At 42.0% G+C, this 18,538-nt stretch overlaps 1 protein-coding gene across 1 annotated transcript; it reads right to left on the reverse strand.

Moving 5' to 3' along the window:
* Nucleotides 1–704: 704 nt before the first annotated feature.
* Nucleotides 705–18,388, reverse strand: plcxd3 (phosphatidylinositol-specific phospholipase C, X domain containing 3). The gene is made up of 7 exons (XM_029510428.1): nucleotides 18,305–18,388; nucleotides 15,661–15,856; nucleotides 6,706–6,962; nucleotides 6,321–6,494; nucleotides 4,666–4,841; nucleotides 4,005–4,106; nucleotides 705–2,979 (listed from the first exon to the last, which is right to left on the reverse strand). The coding sequence occupies exons 2-7, from the start codon at nucleotides 15,761–15,763 to the stop codon at nucleotides 2,820–2,822; spliced, it is 972 nt and encodes a 323-aa protein (XP_029366288.1). The 5' UTR covers nucleotides 15,764–15,856; nucleotides 18,305–18,388; the 3' UTR covers nucleotides 705–2,819.
* Between the last annotated feature and the right edge of the window lie 150 nt (nucleotides 18,389–18,538).

Consider the following 18,538-nt stretch of genomic DNA (forward strand, 5'->3'; position numbering starts at 1 on the left):
TTCGTTTCCTCTTCAGAAGCCACACCTGGCTGCAGAATTGCAAAGCACAGTCTCGGCACAATCCCTCGCCACAGCCTTCCCACCAACATCCTCATCACCGTGGAAACTAGACGATTTTTGGATTGCTCCTTTGCACAGATAGGGAATAAAATACTGGCATGTTGGCTTAAAATTACTTTAGATTTTATTTTAGAGTAGTGCCATTTGTTTACTGGATCAAATTACACGTTCATAATAGTGGCTCTAATGCTCTTTCAGTCAAGCAGCTAACCAACCACCACTCGACGAGCTTGACGCTGGTCAGAAAATTACACTTCAATTAGTCACTCAGTAGGCATAGAAGCTTTATTCGATCTGCCATTTCCACTTAGAACAGAGTCACTTTTCATTGGAACAAAAGCTTTTGAGTTTTACAACAGCAAAGGACTCTTTTCACACCAGAACATAAAGGCAACAACAACAGTTCGGAACAGGGGACGCACAAATGTCCTTACAACACAATTTTGCTCCATTGTGTGGGCTCAATGTTTACCTGCGTTGGGCTGTAGAAGTGCGACATTTAAAAAATAATTTAACTTGGAGATTAGTTTTAAAGGGTAAAAACATTTACAACTGAGACACACTCATGCTCCAAAGAACAATATGCATAAAATAGCAGAAGTTATGAACAGACCTTATGAGCCCATAGCAGGTTTATGTTGTAGTTTTGGGGTTGTTGTTTTTTTTTTTTTTTTTTGTTGTTGTTTTTTGTTCATGCACAAAAGTGAAGTACCAAATAAATATGAAAAATAATTTACAATTTATCGGCAGTATACTATTTGAAATTACAGTATGTACAAACCTTCCACAATATAAAACATTTTAACAAGAAACCACACTGAAGTCAAAGAACTACTGTTTGAACCCTAAACCTTGAACTCATTTTCACATTTAAGCATACAACACAAACATGTCCTCCTAGCTGAAACTCAGTCACTCGATCACATGAGACGTTTTTGGAAATGGCACAGTTACTCACAAGACGCATACATTCACAAATCCAAAGAGCTGAGTCTCCTGTTTTTGGTTTTACGTTACCAAATAAACAACGTCATTACAGAATACATTCTCTGCAGAAAATGCCACACTGATCATGAGGTGTGCAAATGTTTGACTACTATGTGTTTTTTTGTTGTTGTTTTTTGTTTGTTTGTTTGTTTGTTTTTTCATGCATAATGTGTAAAACCCTGCAATGATAACCTTTCAGTTGTCTTTCTGAGTGTTATTTCAATATACCTGTCCATTTTAAATACAACATTACTGGGTAAAGAATGAAATGCATTCCACATACTGAAAAAATGAAGAGCATACTAAATCTATTGCAGCAGTGTTGATGGATCGGCAATAAAGCGGTTCCGAAAATTTCATAAACATGAAAGATCTCATACAGCTAGACCTTAACTGAACAGTTTCTTCCTCAGTTGTGTAACTGTAGAATCACTGGTATCACCCCCTACCTGGCAATTACAATATTTAACCTTTTCTGACTTGAAATAAAGCGAGTCTCTTAGTGAGGGCTGAGCACCATCACCTTTCACCCTGACAAAGACCGCAGTGACTCATATGATCTGCTTTACAGCAGCAAGTATAGATGTGCATACGACACATAGGGCAAGCATTAACCATGAGAGCTGCAGGAGCCGTTATTTATCCATTATTTTTATACTCATCTATCACGACTCAGCACCCAGCGTGAAACACAAAAGATTTGCCACACTGGGTTTCCACACGTTAGTAATGACTAATAATGGTGATTGCATTTCTAGCTGTCCTAAAATGATTTTCTCCATCATCTGCCTTCTACCTGCAACACTCAATGCACACAATGTCGAAGTTATTGTTTAACTGAGATGCGTAAAAGATTGAAAATACATAATATGACTTGTGCCTTTCCTTGCTTGTGCAATAGTTTCAGGCAAGGGGGGGTGAACCAGGGTTTTAGCAAATATGCCCAGGGGTCTGATCAATGATCAGGCCGTAAGAGGAGTTCTTTTGAGTGTATCTGTGCTTCAAGGAAATAACACTGCACTCAAGCTGCTGGAGGTGTTTTCTGAAACAACTGCAGACAACTAATTTGATCAGGGATGCATATTTTTGAGAAATTAAGAAGAAAAACACAACCAGCAACAACACCAACAACAACAACAAAAAACAAAAAAACAAAAACAAAAACAAAAAAAACACCTCTTAAGATTTTCCTAAGACAACCAACTACTGGCTACGTACACCCAGCCTACAATTTGAGTGGTTTAAGTGACACAGACTCATTGAGAACAACCTTGAAAACATTGCCACTATTACTAGAATATCAAGAATGATGTAACAATACATTTAGCAGAAAGTTGATATGCTCTTGGGAATCGATCCTTAATGGAGCAGTGAGTCTAGAAACAGTGCATCGTTAGATCATTGGAAAAAGCAATTATTTTTACAGCACAGGAAGAACAGAAAATAAAGCTCTCACTTGAAATAAAAACAAATAAAACATTCTGATCCCCCGAAACTGAAAACAAACTCATCTTATTCTTTTTATGCGCCAACCAAACACCAGTGCTGCTTCTACTAATCCCAACTCATCCTCCTTCAACCCCCTTTCCCATGTGAGCTCTCCGTTCACGATAGCCCTAAATAAAGTGAAAGGAAGTGTGCAGCTCCCCTCCTGAAATAAATGCCAACAAGAAAACAGTGAGAACACAGTCCCCCAGCCACTGGCAGCAGCAGTTGTGGTGGTAGTGGTGGGTGCTTTCGTGGCCGTGCTCTCTAACACACCCTGCAAGCTCTCAGGTGGCATCATCGTCATCATCATCGTCCATGTGATAGTTGAGGGTGATGACGGCACTGATGAATTCCCCAAGCTCCACAAAGTCAGCGGTGATAATGTTGATTCCACTTTCCCCAGGTCTCTGTGATCTGATCCACTGCATCATGCCCGGTAAGGCCCTGAGAGAACACAACCAAAAACACAGGCACACAGACACACACACACACACACGTCAGCAGAAAAAGCATGGTAGAGGGGTGGAAATGAAGTCACAAAGAATAAAGAAAGGGATGATTCACGGCTGGTCGGTTTAACACAGAGAGGGGCACGCTGTGATAAGAGATCTGTGTGACGCAGCGTGTAATGTCTGCAAGCCAGACAGCAGCTGCGAGGATGACACTCCAAACACTTGCTGGACATGTTCATGAGTCGAGCACCGAGGGAGGGTGTTACTCCTGCGGATGCCTCGCCCCGGCTCTGTGCATGACAAAATTCTCCTCCGAGCGCCTGCTCTCTTGTTCTGTCGCGTCCTACGCTGGCAGTCCGCGTGGCAACATGAATGGATGGAAATTTTTCGAAGGATGCCTACATCAAAGTAACCAAACGCCTGGTGGGAATAGCTGATAGTGGAGCGATCAAAATGAATAATTCATGCTGGGAAAATTGATGGTTTTGCTGCTGAGGCTTTTATTAAGCTGATGACATTAAGAGGGAATGTAATACAGACAAAGCTGAGAGTAAATCTGAAAAAAATAAATAGAAGAAGGTACAAAAAAATAAATAAATAAATAAATAAAAAATGCTCCAGTATAACTGAGAAAGGGACATACAGATGGCAGGAGGGGAGAGTTGAGAACCATTGCCTTGGGTTTGTGGAAGCTTTTTAAAATAAATATATAAAATTTGAATGAGGTCAGTATCAAATGCCTGAGGAAACCAGCATGCCTCTGGATTTTGTTATAAAATGCCACAATGACTCATATATGACTGTTTATGTGTGTGCTTTTGAATTTTTATCAAGAGCTGTTCTGCATAAATCACATTATTTCTGCGACCTGTCATTTCCCACAGTGTTTGTCTATATGTTGAAGATTGCGTGCCACCATTGGTGTTAATTCAGCTTCCTCTCCAATTTCGGTGATAGCGGGGACATGAGACTGAAACAATTTGCTGCGCACACACACAGACACACACACAGACACACCTTTCTGTGATTGTCTCTCTCAGTCCACTCGCCACACCCTTCATCACAGTGCTGGCCTTCGGTGTCAAAACCACCTGGGAGACAAAGAAGGTCCCCTTCCTCCTGCAAGACACAATTCAGGCTTTAAATAATTAGTTCTCTCCTGTTTTTCTTTGTATTGTTCCAGATTTGTGTAAGCATCCGCTGCAGAGAGGTGTTTCTTACACAAATAAATACAGAAATGCCAAATTCAGAATGAATATTACTTTAAATGGCCACAACAAAACAAAAATGCAAATGCTTTCAGGAAAGAATTGGCACAAATCTATGTCAGGTTTTGCTGAAGAACGAATGAATTTAATCTGTTATTCCAAGTCATTTGTACATCTTTCAAAGATGTGCTGGTTTGTAACAGGGTGCAAATGCAAACAAACTACTGCAAAGGAAATTATTCTAATCCTAATTTCCTAATCTCTGAGTGTGAGGATAATGAGAATAAATTAAAATCATCACACAGTGACACCCATCACATTTGACTTTCTGTCTTATTTGTTAACCTAATTTGTAAAATATAGTACAACTGCAATAAAGTTTTCATTAACGAGTTCTCATCGGATTTTGTTCTGTTTAACCTCAAATACAGTGGATGTTTCCGTCCCGCAGCAGCACAAATGTGGCAGACCTGCGATCAGTGACAGACGCCTGGAGGAACTGGACGAGCTTCTCTGGGTCAGTCGTGTTGGCCCAAGGAGAGGGCATCATCTGGCCTGGCCACAGGAAGGGCACCTCCAGAGCCATTGGGTGGTGGTAAAACACCAGCACCTGGTACTCCTTCTCCCACAGATACTGCAGAGTCACCTGGGTTTGGAGAGAGAAGTGAGGTCATCAGGTAAAATGACTGGAGTGATAAAAGGAAGAAAAATTAAAAAAAGACCGACAAATGTTGACTAGTAAACATAAAAGGACTGATTCAGAGGGAACCCACTTAACAGGTAGCAGAGAAATAACCTGTAATGACTAAGAAAGCTCCTTTGAAGGGAAGTAAACAAGATAAAGTGGATGTAATTGCACGCCACACTGACAATTGGGCAGCGCTGTTCGGTAGTCAGTTTTGATTTATGACAGAAAGCACTGAGTATGTCATGTCACACCCTGTCACATAAACACACACTTTTTTGTTAAGTCTAATCACATCGTACAGCCTGTAAAGACAAGTAAAACTAAAACTGGAAAATTCCTTCTAGAAGCGTGTGCGCGTGAGTGCGTGCACCAGACTACTCAGGCCGAGGCGTTAGGAATTGATGAAGCCCTTTGGATAAGAGGCAAAACGTCTTTGACAAAGCCTGAGTCCTGAGTTCAGTTTCTTTCGGTTCAGTTGTCGGCTGGATATTATTATGACCTGTGTGAATGAGAATATACACAGACAGACGAATGTCTTTAGACACACGTCTATTTATTTCAGACATCTATTTCACACATGCACCCTGAGACACTATTGTAAAAACTGACAAGTGCTGTCTATCTGTCTGTCAGCGGTGTTTCTGTTTCTGTCTCTTCATGTGTGTCTGTGTGCGTTTGTATATTTGTCTGTGTCTATATATGTGTGTGAGTGTGTCTGTATATCAGTCTCTGTGTGTGTCCTGCAGTCTAACACAAATGTCAGTAGTAACAGTTGATCAGCTGTGTGTTTGTGTCTCTGTTTTTTATTTATTTTTTTTTTTTGTGTCTGTATACGTGTGTGCCAGCTGTGTGTGTTTGTGTATCTACTTGGGTTTGTGTGAGCCTGTTTGTGTCTGTCTATGTGTGTTCTTATGTATAGCTAAAACAAAACTAAAAAGAAATGAAATTTCAATTTGAAGTTATTTCAGGCTGATTTATCAAGAATGAAGGTGACTTTTGTTTGTATTTCTGTGGTTTTGCGTCTCGAATGAAAGAGTTGTGACAGTGGAAGATCGCAGCTACATTTGTTTATCCAGCAACAAAGAAAAAAGAGAAAAATCCATTTTATGTGTCAGGTGATTCAAGATAATGAAGAGGGAGGCAAAAAAAGATTACAAAAATTCACAATCAACACTTTTTTTAGTTGACCTAGTAGCTGCGGATCAAAATTGTGTAGGAGAATAAAATGTTATAGAAGATCAACAGTGAGCGTGTTGTAAGTGATGATCAACAACACCAAAATCACTGCTGTGCAGCGTTGAGCAGACATAACGAAAACCTTTTAAACACACACCTGTAAACAAAGTGTGCACGTCGGATGGGCCTTTCCCACTCAGACACACCTGAGATAAAGTTTTAATCCTAATCCCTGTTGATAAGAAGTACATTCAGAAGTACCTCCTGAGCGAAGACAACTGGGCACAGTTTCTCTCCAAACACCTCTCTCAACATGGCCACCAGTTTTTCATGGTGCAGGTTCTGCACGCCGTAGAAGTGGTTGAAGTCCAGGAACACAACCTCTCTGGCATGAGCCGACAAGAAGCTGCTGATCTGCTCTAGTCCTTCTCTGACCTAAAATGCACGAGCAGCACACGTTAATCCCAGTTTTCTTTTATGACATGCTGGTATGGCATATATAGAGAAACAGACAGCTGTGGTGTACTTAATTCTCCGAAGCTCTCAGTCTACACTCATGTGAACAGAATTGGACAATCATCACTTAGCAACCACAAGCATTGCTAAAAATTCATCACATCAAAAGCCATCCAAACTCCGTGCTGACCGTGGCGCTGAAGAGGCCGTGGGCGAAGAACAGCTCGTTGTCAGGGTCGCGGGGCTTGGTGGAGATGCGCAGGTCAAAGAAGCGGATCCCAGCCTCCAGTTGGCTGGTGAAGTTCATCGTCTGCGTGGCCAACCACTTCCTCATTAACTTTTTGGCCACCGTGCCAAACACAGAAACAAAGTTCTGCACTGTCTCCGGCTGCTCAGGGCCCACCGGAGAAGCCTCGTCGATGTAGAAACTGAAGGAATCATGGGAGCCTGGAATGGACACAAACACGAGTACAGGTAATGGACGTTGAAGGTGGGACATGGCTGTAAATGAAGGGTCGGTGCTGGAAACAACATGGTGCCACTGAAACTGATACTTAGTGAATGACAGCCTCCATGGTCGTTAGTGTGCACTGATATTTTTCAGCCCCACAGAAAAGCAGTGCTGACAGTATGTGATTATTTATAAATATATTCCATAAAATGTGTATTAATATTATTAGAATTCATTTTTATGCAATTGCTAGTTGGAAGTTTCTACCCATTTCTGCCCATCCGGTTATTCTCTGCCTGTCAAATCGTGTGACTTTAGATTTTATTCTGTTCTGCACGGAATAACTGGGGAAGAAATAATAGGCTAGGCTTGGTGTTAAGAACAAAACACAGGCTGCAAGGTGATGGCATCTCAATGCAAATTACCAAAAAGTGACTGTAACATAAGGCAGGACAAAAAGAACAGCAAAGCCTCCAATTTGTGGAGCTGGTTTTATGAAAAAGTTTGTAATTTTCAATTGATTATGAAATTAAGCAGATCCAATCTGGACCGCTGTCGGTTTCATTGAAGTGTCTGCGGCACACTGCACCATTTAATATATGCTTGTGGGTTTGAATTTTAGGCAGGCTTTTTTTTTTCATGAGTGTGATCCTCTGACTCTGTAAATATGTGGTCAATGTGCTCCACGGGTCCGATCCTTTTTGACGCAGTTTGCACCCTCAGACACTTTTTTATCGGCCCTCAGAATTTCTCATTTCTCCTTTTCCCAGGTGGGGTATTTTATTTCAGATAACAGCATCACTCTTTTACCTTATTTGAATTATACATCAAACTATGCTCCTTTTATGATGGATACATTTTTATGGGTTTAAATAAAACACAGTCAATTGGAAAGTACATTTTTGGTGGTCACTTTCCAATTAACTTTTGCTCATTTGATCTCAAATTAACTTTCTGTAAAGCATGACTAATATCCTAGATACCTCATCATCATCAGCCATAAATGTTTTTAAGGCATTTAAAGGTCAGATGAGATCGTGCAAAGTTTTTGACATCTAAGAAGAAAGCAACTGGGTTTGATATGACAGATTTCCAAGCTATTTGAAAGTTATTTCACCAAAACACAGAAAACGCCCAGCTTCAAACCCAAATTTGGACAGACTAACAGATAAGGCGCTCAACTGCTATTGCCAAAAGCATAAATATTTTTCATCTTTAGGAAGCAGTGAAGATGAAAACATTTCTGTGGACTATACTGATTAAAGCAGCAGAAAAACCTCAGCAGATAAAAGAGGAGACAAATAAATAGAAAGACACGACTGCCTTTCAGTAGTATGCATTAAATGACCATTTATATTTCATACACTGATGCATCCTTTAGTCACAACTCCTTGGCGCCAAGGCGAGTTGGTCTGAAGGGTACGTGTCCTTGTGTGTCTGTGTGTATACATGTCATGCAAATTAGGCTGACAGCAATTCTGGCACCAACCTCCTGCTCCCATCATTACAATCAATTTCTCATCCTTCCTTTCCGTCCTGTGATCCTGTTTCCCCAGTCGTATCACACAGACAAACACCCCTCCTCCACCAACACAAACCAACACTGAGCCTCAAATGACCTTCAGCTATCTATACTCCAGAGCCAGGCCTTCGCAGTCAGCCCAGAGAGTGACCATAAGCAGAGCAGACAGATGAACCCAGAGGCAGGGCAGCAGACAGCATCACTTCAGGCTGAGCTGCAGCAGCAGGGTCACACGGTGACAGGGAATGACCTTAGACAGCCACAACAGCTGGCTCTGTTGTTGTTGTTGTTGTTGTTGTTGTTGTAGCAGAGATGGGCTTGTGTCTGGATTTGAGCACCATGCAAGAAAACATCGTCGTCTTGCAATTATTTCCATCAGTTAGTTTCTCCAAAAATTCATCCATCGTTAGGTTTTAAGATTATTATTTGCTGAAAACAGAACTAAACAGTCACAAATCTAAAGATGTTCTGTTTAATATCACAGAGGACAAACAAAAGGGGCAAATCTGTATATGAGAGGTGTGATCCGGGTGAAATGACTGCACACATTTAAGTTATTATGAAACGAATACATTTTTGGCAGCAATAACTATCCACCTAATGTAAGAGCTACAGGCCTTAGTTATATAGTTTATTAAGATGTTTATTGCAATGTTTGGGAAAGATGTGGATTTCTCATAAAGTGAATGCACTATTCCCCTCAGACAGCTATTTGTTATCAAGTGCCGACGAAAGCTGAGTGCTTAAGGCGAACTAATAAAACCTCTTTGTGCATTACTTACAAACATTACCTTAAGTGACAAAAGCCTCTATGTTATGCTCTGCTGCGGAGAGAAACAATCTCAGCGCAAAAGCAGAGGCAGCATGAATCCCCGACGAGCACTTCGCCAAGAGAGAAAGCAAGAGGTGGAGGTGTAGTTCAACACAATCAAGCTTTTGTAGCTGAGCTCGGAACAGGATCAATTATTGTTTATGCCGTGCAATATTTTCTTCCACCTTAATGCTGAGGCGTGATTTGGAGATTCAAGGAAACAACGATTGTAGTGCTGTGCAGATAATGCATTTTTTATATAATTTGAAGCGGCATCAGAGTTCATACATTTGATTGTGGTTGGCAGTGAACAAGCAATGGCCCTGATCCTTGAGGTTTGGTGTGATATGTCGGCAAAAAGAGTTGGAGAGCACTTCTTCATCAATGCATGAAAAGATCAGATTCTTTGAGACTTTTCTTTTTGAGAAGTATATAAAAAACCCATCTCTGTGTAACAGTCGTTCCATTCAATTATGGGAACACTTACAGTTTAAAACCAGGCCAGTTAAACTTCAGGGATATCAGTCCATCCATTTAGGAAGCACAAGTGATTGTGAATTGATTTCAGCTACTTTGGTGCAAATGAAAGTGACAACATGTGCAATGGAGCGGCAAAAGCAACACAACTGCCCAAAAGGGGATGGTTTAGGACGTAATGGCCACTGCCAACTGATCTCTCATTGTTCTTTCAAAAGAAAAAGGCCTACAGAAGGCTGGGTTATGGTCCAACATGATGTATGATGTTGGCAGTGGGTCAGTGGTGGTCTAAGGAGGCGTATGATTGGAAGGTCGCACAGACCTCCATGTCATAGTCAAGGGTACCCTGACTGCTGTTAGAGTCAGAGCTGAGACTGGTGCAGAGTTCCTGAGTTCCTGAGTTCCCCCTGGTGGAGGACGAAAACCGGTTTCATGTGGCCTGAGGATGTAGGCTGGTACAGGATGGAAGGTCAAAGTTCAACTTGAACAATTACCGTCATGAGATTGGACGTGTGATTAAAGTACAGAGCTGCACTCCAGCTCTGTTCTGGACGTGGGGAAAAAGGGACACCCTTCATCAAGTTGTCCCCAAGTGGGTCAGTTATATGTGGCCTTCATCGAGAGAACAGCGCAGGTCTGAGCGTTTGAACCCTTATTCTGCTGCCATGCTACATGTGGTCTGCAGTGGGTTTGTGTATTATGTTTACAACACACGCATGTGCACATGTAGCATTATAACAGTAGCATCCGGATAGCACTATTGTGATTGGGTGGTTTGTCGGTGCGTCCCTCCTCCACATCCGCTACTTAGATAAGGGCATAAAGACGCCGATGTCCTACTGGGATGACGATGATGTGAAGAAAGTGTGAGGAGAGCAGAGGAAACGGAGAGGACAAGGGCTGAGACAGAAGACGATGATGATGACGACAGTCACAGCAGTGGGTGATGATGGTTACCTTCCAGAATGTACCCGTGTTAACTGAGCCATTCTGCCTGAATGAGAGCAGACCATTAAGACAGAACCACCGGTGGTTTGTGCCCTTTTTCATGACAAATGATTACTGCTCGCCATGCAGTCTTTGAAAGCTCTATTTTATGACACTGAGAAAAGCAGAGCAGAGGGGAGGGAGGGAGAAAATGAAAGAAGGGGGAAATGAAGAGTAACAGGGTGGAGATGAGCTAAATGATAACTAAAGAAAGATACCAGCATTGAGCTCCTCTCTCTTTACATTTAACTTTCTTTAATTTTCCCATCTCCTTAGCACAGGCCTCTAATCTTCAGATTCCCGATCTGTTCCCTACGATCACACTTTAACTCGCTCCCTTACATCACTTTCAAGAGACAGATTTAACTTTGGCACACAAACTACGTATTTGGTCAAAAGTTGAGCTTAAACAAATATTTGAGGTGGGTTGTGACTCATGGGGACATATAAATTTACAGAAAGTAACTGTACCATGCCCACTTCTTTAGCAGCAACAAGTGCTACTTTCTCTGTTATTCTCCCGCCTATCACTCTTTCTGCTCCTCTCCTGTCCATTTTGAATTTAACTTCCCTTTACCAACACTGACTGTCTGATTTCTTGCCGATCAAACATATCCCTGCACTGCCAGTGTTTATCCTGGCATCTGTTACATTCATCCTGCTTGTTCGGGGCTGTAACTGGCAGCTTCGTGATCTATGGTCAAGGGACTATTGGCCAGATTTTCAGCTAAATGTCCTGAGCCAGCTTTTTCTACGTCAGGCAAACTGCACAAGACCAAAGATATCTCTTCAGCAATAGATTTGTCTTTATTGCCTAGGTGCCATCTTAACTTGACACAATTGCCTTCACCTTATCCCCTTGGCCAAAGGTATGCTATTAATTTCTAACCTCTAGTAAAGCTTTCAGTTATTAAATTCAGTCTGAGAACCCTAAATATGGCTTCCTTGAGCCGCCTCATGCCAATCTGACACTTTAGTTTGATATGGTATGGCGCTGTAGTATCTCTGAGGTAAAGTCCATTATCCCTCCTAGTAGTTTGGATGCTTTGAATGGAGATAAGTGAAATGTAAATTTCCTTGATTGCAAATTAGTTCATTTTAACCAGACACACTGACTCATGGTTAGCACTGTCGTCACACAATAAGAAGGTCGCCGATTCGGGCCCTTCCATGCGGACTTGGCCATCGGAACCAAATGTATAAATAGTATATTTGAGCTCTGGGGTTTACATACATATAAAATTTGTTCTCCTGTCCCCTGATGGATTCACGTAGTCTTGAAAAACCAGAAAAAAAATCATGTGCGCATGCAACTTGCTCAGAGGGAGAAAGTAAACATTCTGGTCTGTCAGAAATTGGCAGGTCATAGTTAATCAATATAGATGGCACCGTCATTTAGACATCTACATCTACAAAGAATTGTTGTGCACATGTGCAGGACACAGAAACATGTCCATGCCCATCAGCAGATACTCCAAAAAACATTGACAATCCAGTTCATCTGCAGTTCATCTGCTGAGATGAACAGTGATTATTTTCCTTCCAGTGGAACTTGTTCCGTGGTAACAGAAGCCAAGAGAAAACAGACTTGGAGTACCTGGGAAAGGGCGCATTTGCTGGCAGCCTCAAACACACAAATGCACATCCAGTTCAATCCAGCATTCACCTTGCAGACTGAACAAAAGCCACAGCAAAAAACAGCCCACTGTGTCCCACAACAATCAGCTTGGGAAAAAGGAAAACGATAACTACTCCCTCTCTGTTACTCTTCCTCCTCTTGATTAATCACCCACATCTTTGATCTGTCTTTACTCTCGTCATCCCCGCATCCCACAGTCCATAGGCACAAGTCAGCTGCTTATAGACTCAATGAGTCATGTGTTGGCAGCCATGCTCTTACCTCACAAATTGGTTCTGACCAGCAGACAGAGACGAGATTAGTCTTATTTTTATATCGTAAATAATTAAATTGCAATGTGCCTGAACGCCATGTGTGCCATGAGTCACACTATGATAAACAACTCCGTAATTACTCTAAATAAACAACTCACTCAATAGTTTTGTCTCATGCTGGCCTCTAATAATAAAAAAAACCCTCCTCTAATCTAAATCTGACTGTACTAAAGCTACATTTTTAAACCTCTACTTTTACTGGACACATTTCTGAGTTTGCTCTTCTCCAGGTGACGCATGATTTATTGTTGTCTGGGAATCGAGTAATTACACTATTTTGATAAAATCAATCATTATTTTCTCTTGGAGCTCACTTGTGTTGTTGGCATCCAGGAACAGGCATTGCAGTGGTTTGATTTGATCAATTAGGGACCCGGTTGATGACTTTCTGCTCTTCTCTCTCTCTGCCTTTGTACCACAAGGAACCATTTTAGAGCCGGTTTCATTCTCATGAAATATCATTCCCATGGGATTTGTTTGCAGCAATTGCAACACTTCTTATGTTGGTTATGCCGATTATTATTGAGCTGTACATACACACATTTCTCTTTATTGTCTCGGAGATTTTAGACATAAAAGTGCTGGCAACTTTTTTTTTAAGTTAACAGAAATACAGCTTAAGCCATGACATTTGACCGTAAAAGTCTAGATTCTTTCTTCATTAGAAACTTTTCCACTTCCATCGTTGAGACATTAAAATACTTTCTGTAGTGGTTTAGACAGTTTCCTCTTTCTGTCTGTCGGTTACTGATTATTGTTGGAAATCATAAGAAATGTCGGGAGATGGCATGAGGAGTTAAAGAGAGTCAAAACAAAACAAAACAGCCCAATAGGAGCAGAGTTGCTTTTTCCTTTCTCACATGGCACATGATTGATTATCAGTGACGTGACCATGACAGAACAAACCCCAAAGATATCCACCTAGCCCAGCAAAGGCGGTTATTTTTGTTTCAGAATTCTCTGTTTGGTCAGCACTTGCTCTTTTTTGTCAGAACCAGGATTTACATTTTTTGAAGACAGGCAGTGTTACGTTGTCTCTGTAGCTTCCTGTGATCGGCTGGTGATAAACTATCACTGACACCACATCAGCCCACATGATGGACTGAGGTAATATCCCTAAGTTTACTAGCCCCTAAACCTTTTCTGTTGATTACCTGCAGTGGTTACACAACCAATCAAACGATAAAATGAACAAATCAACATAATAATAGCATTAAACATCCTATTGTTACCGGATGTGTTTTCACTTATAGATTCCATTACAGCAACATAAAAGTTTGATAGTAATTAAGTCTTCTGTGTCACAGTGAAACCTTGGAATAAACTCATTGGCAGCCACACAGAAGATTATGTACACTAATGAGTACAGCTGTGCAATGCTCACTACGCGGGCACAGTGGGGACTGTTTTTGGCATCAGCAGAGTACTGTGCCATCACATCGACCCGCATGGTCGGGCACTCCAAATAGCTGAAACACTGGCCTGGGTCATTCAGAACGTTTCAACTTCTAAATGCTCTCTTTCCCTCAAAAATAACTCACCACTGATTTACAGCTAGCAGCAATTGGGTGGTGAGGATTTTAAACATCTTCAATATACTATGCCAACTGAAAGGAGGAGATGAAGCACTTTTTTTTTTTGTTCTTCTGTCCCAATTTTGTTCCTCCTTGAACAAAAGCTTGTACCACTACGCTCTGAAAAACGATGTGAGAGGAGACATGCTTTCGAGAGAAATTAGATATACGCCACAATAAACACACTTGGCTGTTCCTAAATAAGCTCCCATGTGGATTATGGAATTTATCACATCAAACATGTGCTCAGATAGCTCCACAAGACGGTGGAAAGAATCTCTATCCTATTGGAGGAAAGACCTAGAGCGGCTGAGTTACACCCTGCAGGGCCAATAAGAATGGAAGATACCTCATTAAATGGGACAGAGCATCTCACCATGCCTCCTGGTGTGGATGGACTGTTGTAACACAGCACATATGTGATTCAGCAATATCACCAGCAGAAGGCAAGCATGCTATGATGCTTCAGCCTCTCAGTTGATGTTTGATTAAATCTATCATCAGCCTGGTCAATGGTGGTGATAAGCCACACCTCACTGGACACTCAACACCATCTGAAATGCCATCAATGCGCATGTCAACCCTAAATATGGTAGGTCGTTCAATCACAACAGAGATATGAGGGGGGGGGGGTGAAACTGAGACAAAGAAGAGCGGAGAAAGCAGGGGGTGAATCCAAAGAGGATTAGAAATTCAACAAAATGAAGAATGAAAGCGCTTTGTGTGGAGGTGTGATAATCACTAGGCAGCAGATATGGAATTAACTGGCTGCTAATAGGCCATCAGTCACATCAGCAGTGAGCTTCACAAGCAGCATGTTCAAACTGAATGGCGTGGATGGGAACACGCACACTGATTGGCTAAATGCCCACCAATCCATTTTCATCCAGTGTGTGTGTGTGTGTGTGTGTGTGTGTGTGTGAGATCATCTGTGTGCACAGGATGAACTCATCCCAGCGTCTGTCTCCTCTCCTCAATGGCCACCACCCCACAAAAAATAAAAAAATAAAGAAAGAAAAACACGTCAAAAAGTCCTGCACAAAGCAGAACAGCAGCTTTGGTCTGCACAGAAGCTTTCTGCGTAATATCATAAGTAATCATCAGTAATATTCATTCATTCATTCATTCATTCACCCGCAGACGGAGGACAGTGACCCGAGCCGGTGAACTGCTCAGAATGGATGCGCAACAGGTCTTTGTTCTAACCGGGGACCATCAGCAAAGTAAAGGTCGCATTTAAAGTCAGAGTTTGTCAAGCAGCACACTATCCACGATTTCTGAACTCCTCAGCTGCCGGGAAAAAAAAAAAAAACGTGCATGCGATGCGCCTTGACTGAAAATAATAATCGATTTCGGGGGGAATCACTCACCGGGAATCGCCAGGTTGGTGAGCGGGATGGTGTGCATGCTCTGCGGTAAACTTGCCATCCAGTCTGCGAAGCGGAGGTCGCTTCTCCCGTGAGACGAAGCCATGCTGCCGCCGTGCGCACCGCTCCTTTCTCCTCCAGGACCGGTGCCTGCGCCAACCTGGACTGGCTCTCTCTCCCTCTCTCTCTCTCCCTCTCTCTCTCTCCCTCTCTCTGTCCAAACACACACACACACACACCAACTATATATATATCTCTCACACACACATGCACTTGTGCCACCGAAAGGCAGCCCCCCCCCCTCCACCCGAGCTATACACACACCGGCTGGTAGCACAATTATGAAAATTGGGCTGGACGGATCCAAATATCTCACCACTGGCTGTTCATTTACAGTCACACACTGGAGCAAGGATGCGTGTTGTTTGTTTGTTTGTTTGTTTTTTTAAGTCATCCTTAATTGGACATCCCAACGGGCTCATTGACCATTCTGGCTCCCAGTTTTCCGATCGCACGGGAGGCGGGAGGAAGGCTGCTCAAAATTCATGCGTTCACAAATGCCCACCACTTCACTTGAGCATGCTAACCTTGCAGAAGACTGAGAGGATGTGTCAAAGGTCCAACGAGCAAATTGTGGACTCGTTGAGAAAACAATACTCTGAAGATGTTCTCAGTGAAGGTAGAATGGAGGATTTCCAGGGATGGGAGATGTGCTTTTATCTCAATAGGTTTCAGTTATTTTCTTGCAGTTTCTAAAAGAGGCTTGTCTGTAAATAATGAGCTTGAGATCTAATTCACAGTTGACTCATGGAGCACGTCTCAGGTCACGCACTTGAATGACTGAGAGCAAGACCGCAGTGATTCATTATGGGCGAGATGAAATAAGTGACATGTTCTTGTGGTGATAATCAGCTGGCTGACTCTGTCAAACATGAGTCATTCTAAAACTAGGCCATGGTGGTATAAAGATGGAGAACACAAAAAGCTGCATGTTTTTCATGTCAGGTTAGGCTCAACAATTCCTGTTAAGTGCAGTGCTAAAACGAAACTGGGTAACTGTCTGAGGCCCCGCCAAGCTTTACGTTTGCGCCTCGTCCCACTTGGGAGAAGTGACACGTGGGTAAGGGCTGATTGTATTAAACCATTGAGGACAGATAAAAAAATAAAAAGAAAAATCAATGCTGGCATCAATCAGCGGACAATCAGAAGTCACATTTCACTGCGGTGTTCCCAAATGCATCTTTTAGATTATCAGATGAGGCTTTCAGCAGATACAAATCCATGTTCCTCATTAATGGCCACTTTCATATTCTGTTCAAGACAAAAACACACCTAGATATGTGCAATGAAATTACAGCATGGAAACATTTGACCTGTCCTGTTTGTAAGGACTGAATGAAAGCAGTCAGTGCAGGAGTACTCGGGGATTTGACGGTGTTCATGGTGGGTTTTCAGCAGAAATGTCACAGCTGAGTTTGCACATTGTTCCATTTTGCCCACCAGATATTTAAGTTTCTTGGCTTTAACTAAGCTTCAAAAACTCTGCTTGTTGCAGTTTTGAGGACGGTGTTTCACTCTGATGTCTTAGTTGTGTTGGCAGATGGTTAAAAAGTCCTGCTCAGTTTCCAACTCTTGCAGTGTGCAGTGGGCGCACAGTCTTTCTTGTCAGGGAAGCCAGGTCTGCCTGTGGCGGCCTCTCTGCGCTTACCAAGTCTAGATTTTTATTTATTTGGACTAGTCACAGTGTTCAGGTTATCTGCCAGAGGACTCTGTGTTTGGGGCCAAATAACATTCCAGTTTACTCAAATTTCTTAGGCAAATTTTTTCCAGTCTGCGATTTTACTTCTTTGTTTTCATATAATTTGGTTTGGTTTTGTTGGGGCTTTTGTCTGCTTGCAGCAGAAACCCAGAACCATGCTGGTTTGGCGGGGGGGGGGGTGTCTCTTGGTGGGTAGGGACTTTCTAATCCATTTTATAATGGATTCTAAAGCTTCATGTTGATTTTATGATTTCACGACATGAAAAGTTCCTTCTTGCCAGATTTCTCAGATTGGTCAGAGCTCTACTGACATCATCCATGGTGCTGATATTTTAAGGTTCCCCCTCTAAAACAATCAAATCTAGAAAGATCTTGGAGTTTTGGGTCTGCTTTGATCATAACACACAAAAAATTGGACACCTATTCAATTATAAAAAAGAGAAAGGACCAAAGGAATCAGGAAAAAATTTATCTTCTAATAAATATTAATAGGCACATACAAAAACAACTCTTTAGATATGTTTGTTGAAGGCCTCATGAATGTGTTGAGTTCCCCCTAAAACTAGTTACCAGACACTTTGAAGTCCAAAATAGTTCAAATAAGAGTTTATCTGTTCATGCTGTGATGATGCTACACCTGCCTGACCTCTTTATTTTACTTCACTTTACAAATCCAATTATCAGTCTTCAAAATCTGTGCCAGTGCATGGTAGTCATTTATAACAACTACAAAAAATAGGTTACTGCACTGATTGTGCTCAATCCAATTGGTGCCGGTAAAGCCTGTTGTGTTTCTCAAATTGCCTTTTTACAGTCCATTTCAGTACCACCAAAAGAATTAGATTGCAAAGTTAAGCATGAATTGGGCACCACTCTGATTTGACTCACGAAGGGATGTGCTGGGTTAACGTCAACAGCTGATGGCAACAAGCCCTGTCACTTTCTTCCATCTTTCTGCTTGATGATCCAAACCAGTTGATCTTCTTGATCTTCAAAGCCCGCAGGCTGAATTCTCCGTGTTATGTAACAGCCCTCAAGCAATGGCAGCGGCTGCTTGAGCGGAGAAATCACATCAAGAATCAGTCAATGTAAGCCCACCACCCACATACAGAAAGGTCTAAC

Source organism: Echeneis naucrates, chromosome 9 (genome assembly GCF_900963305.1).
Source record: "Echeneis naucrates chromosome 9, fEcheNa1.1, whole genome shotgun sequence".
Lineage (NCBI taxonomy): Eukaryota > Metazoa > Chordata > Actinopteri > Carangiformes > Echeneidae > Echeneis > Echeneis naucrates.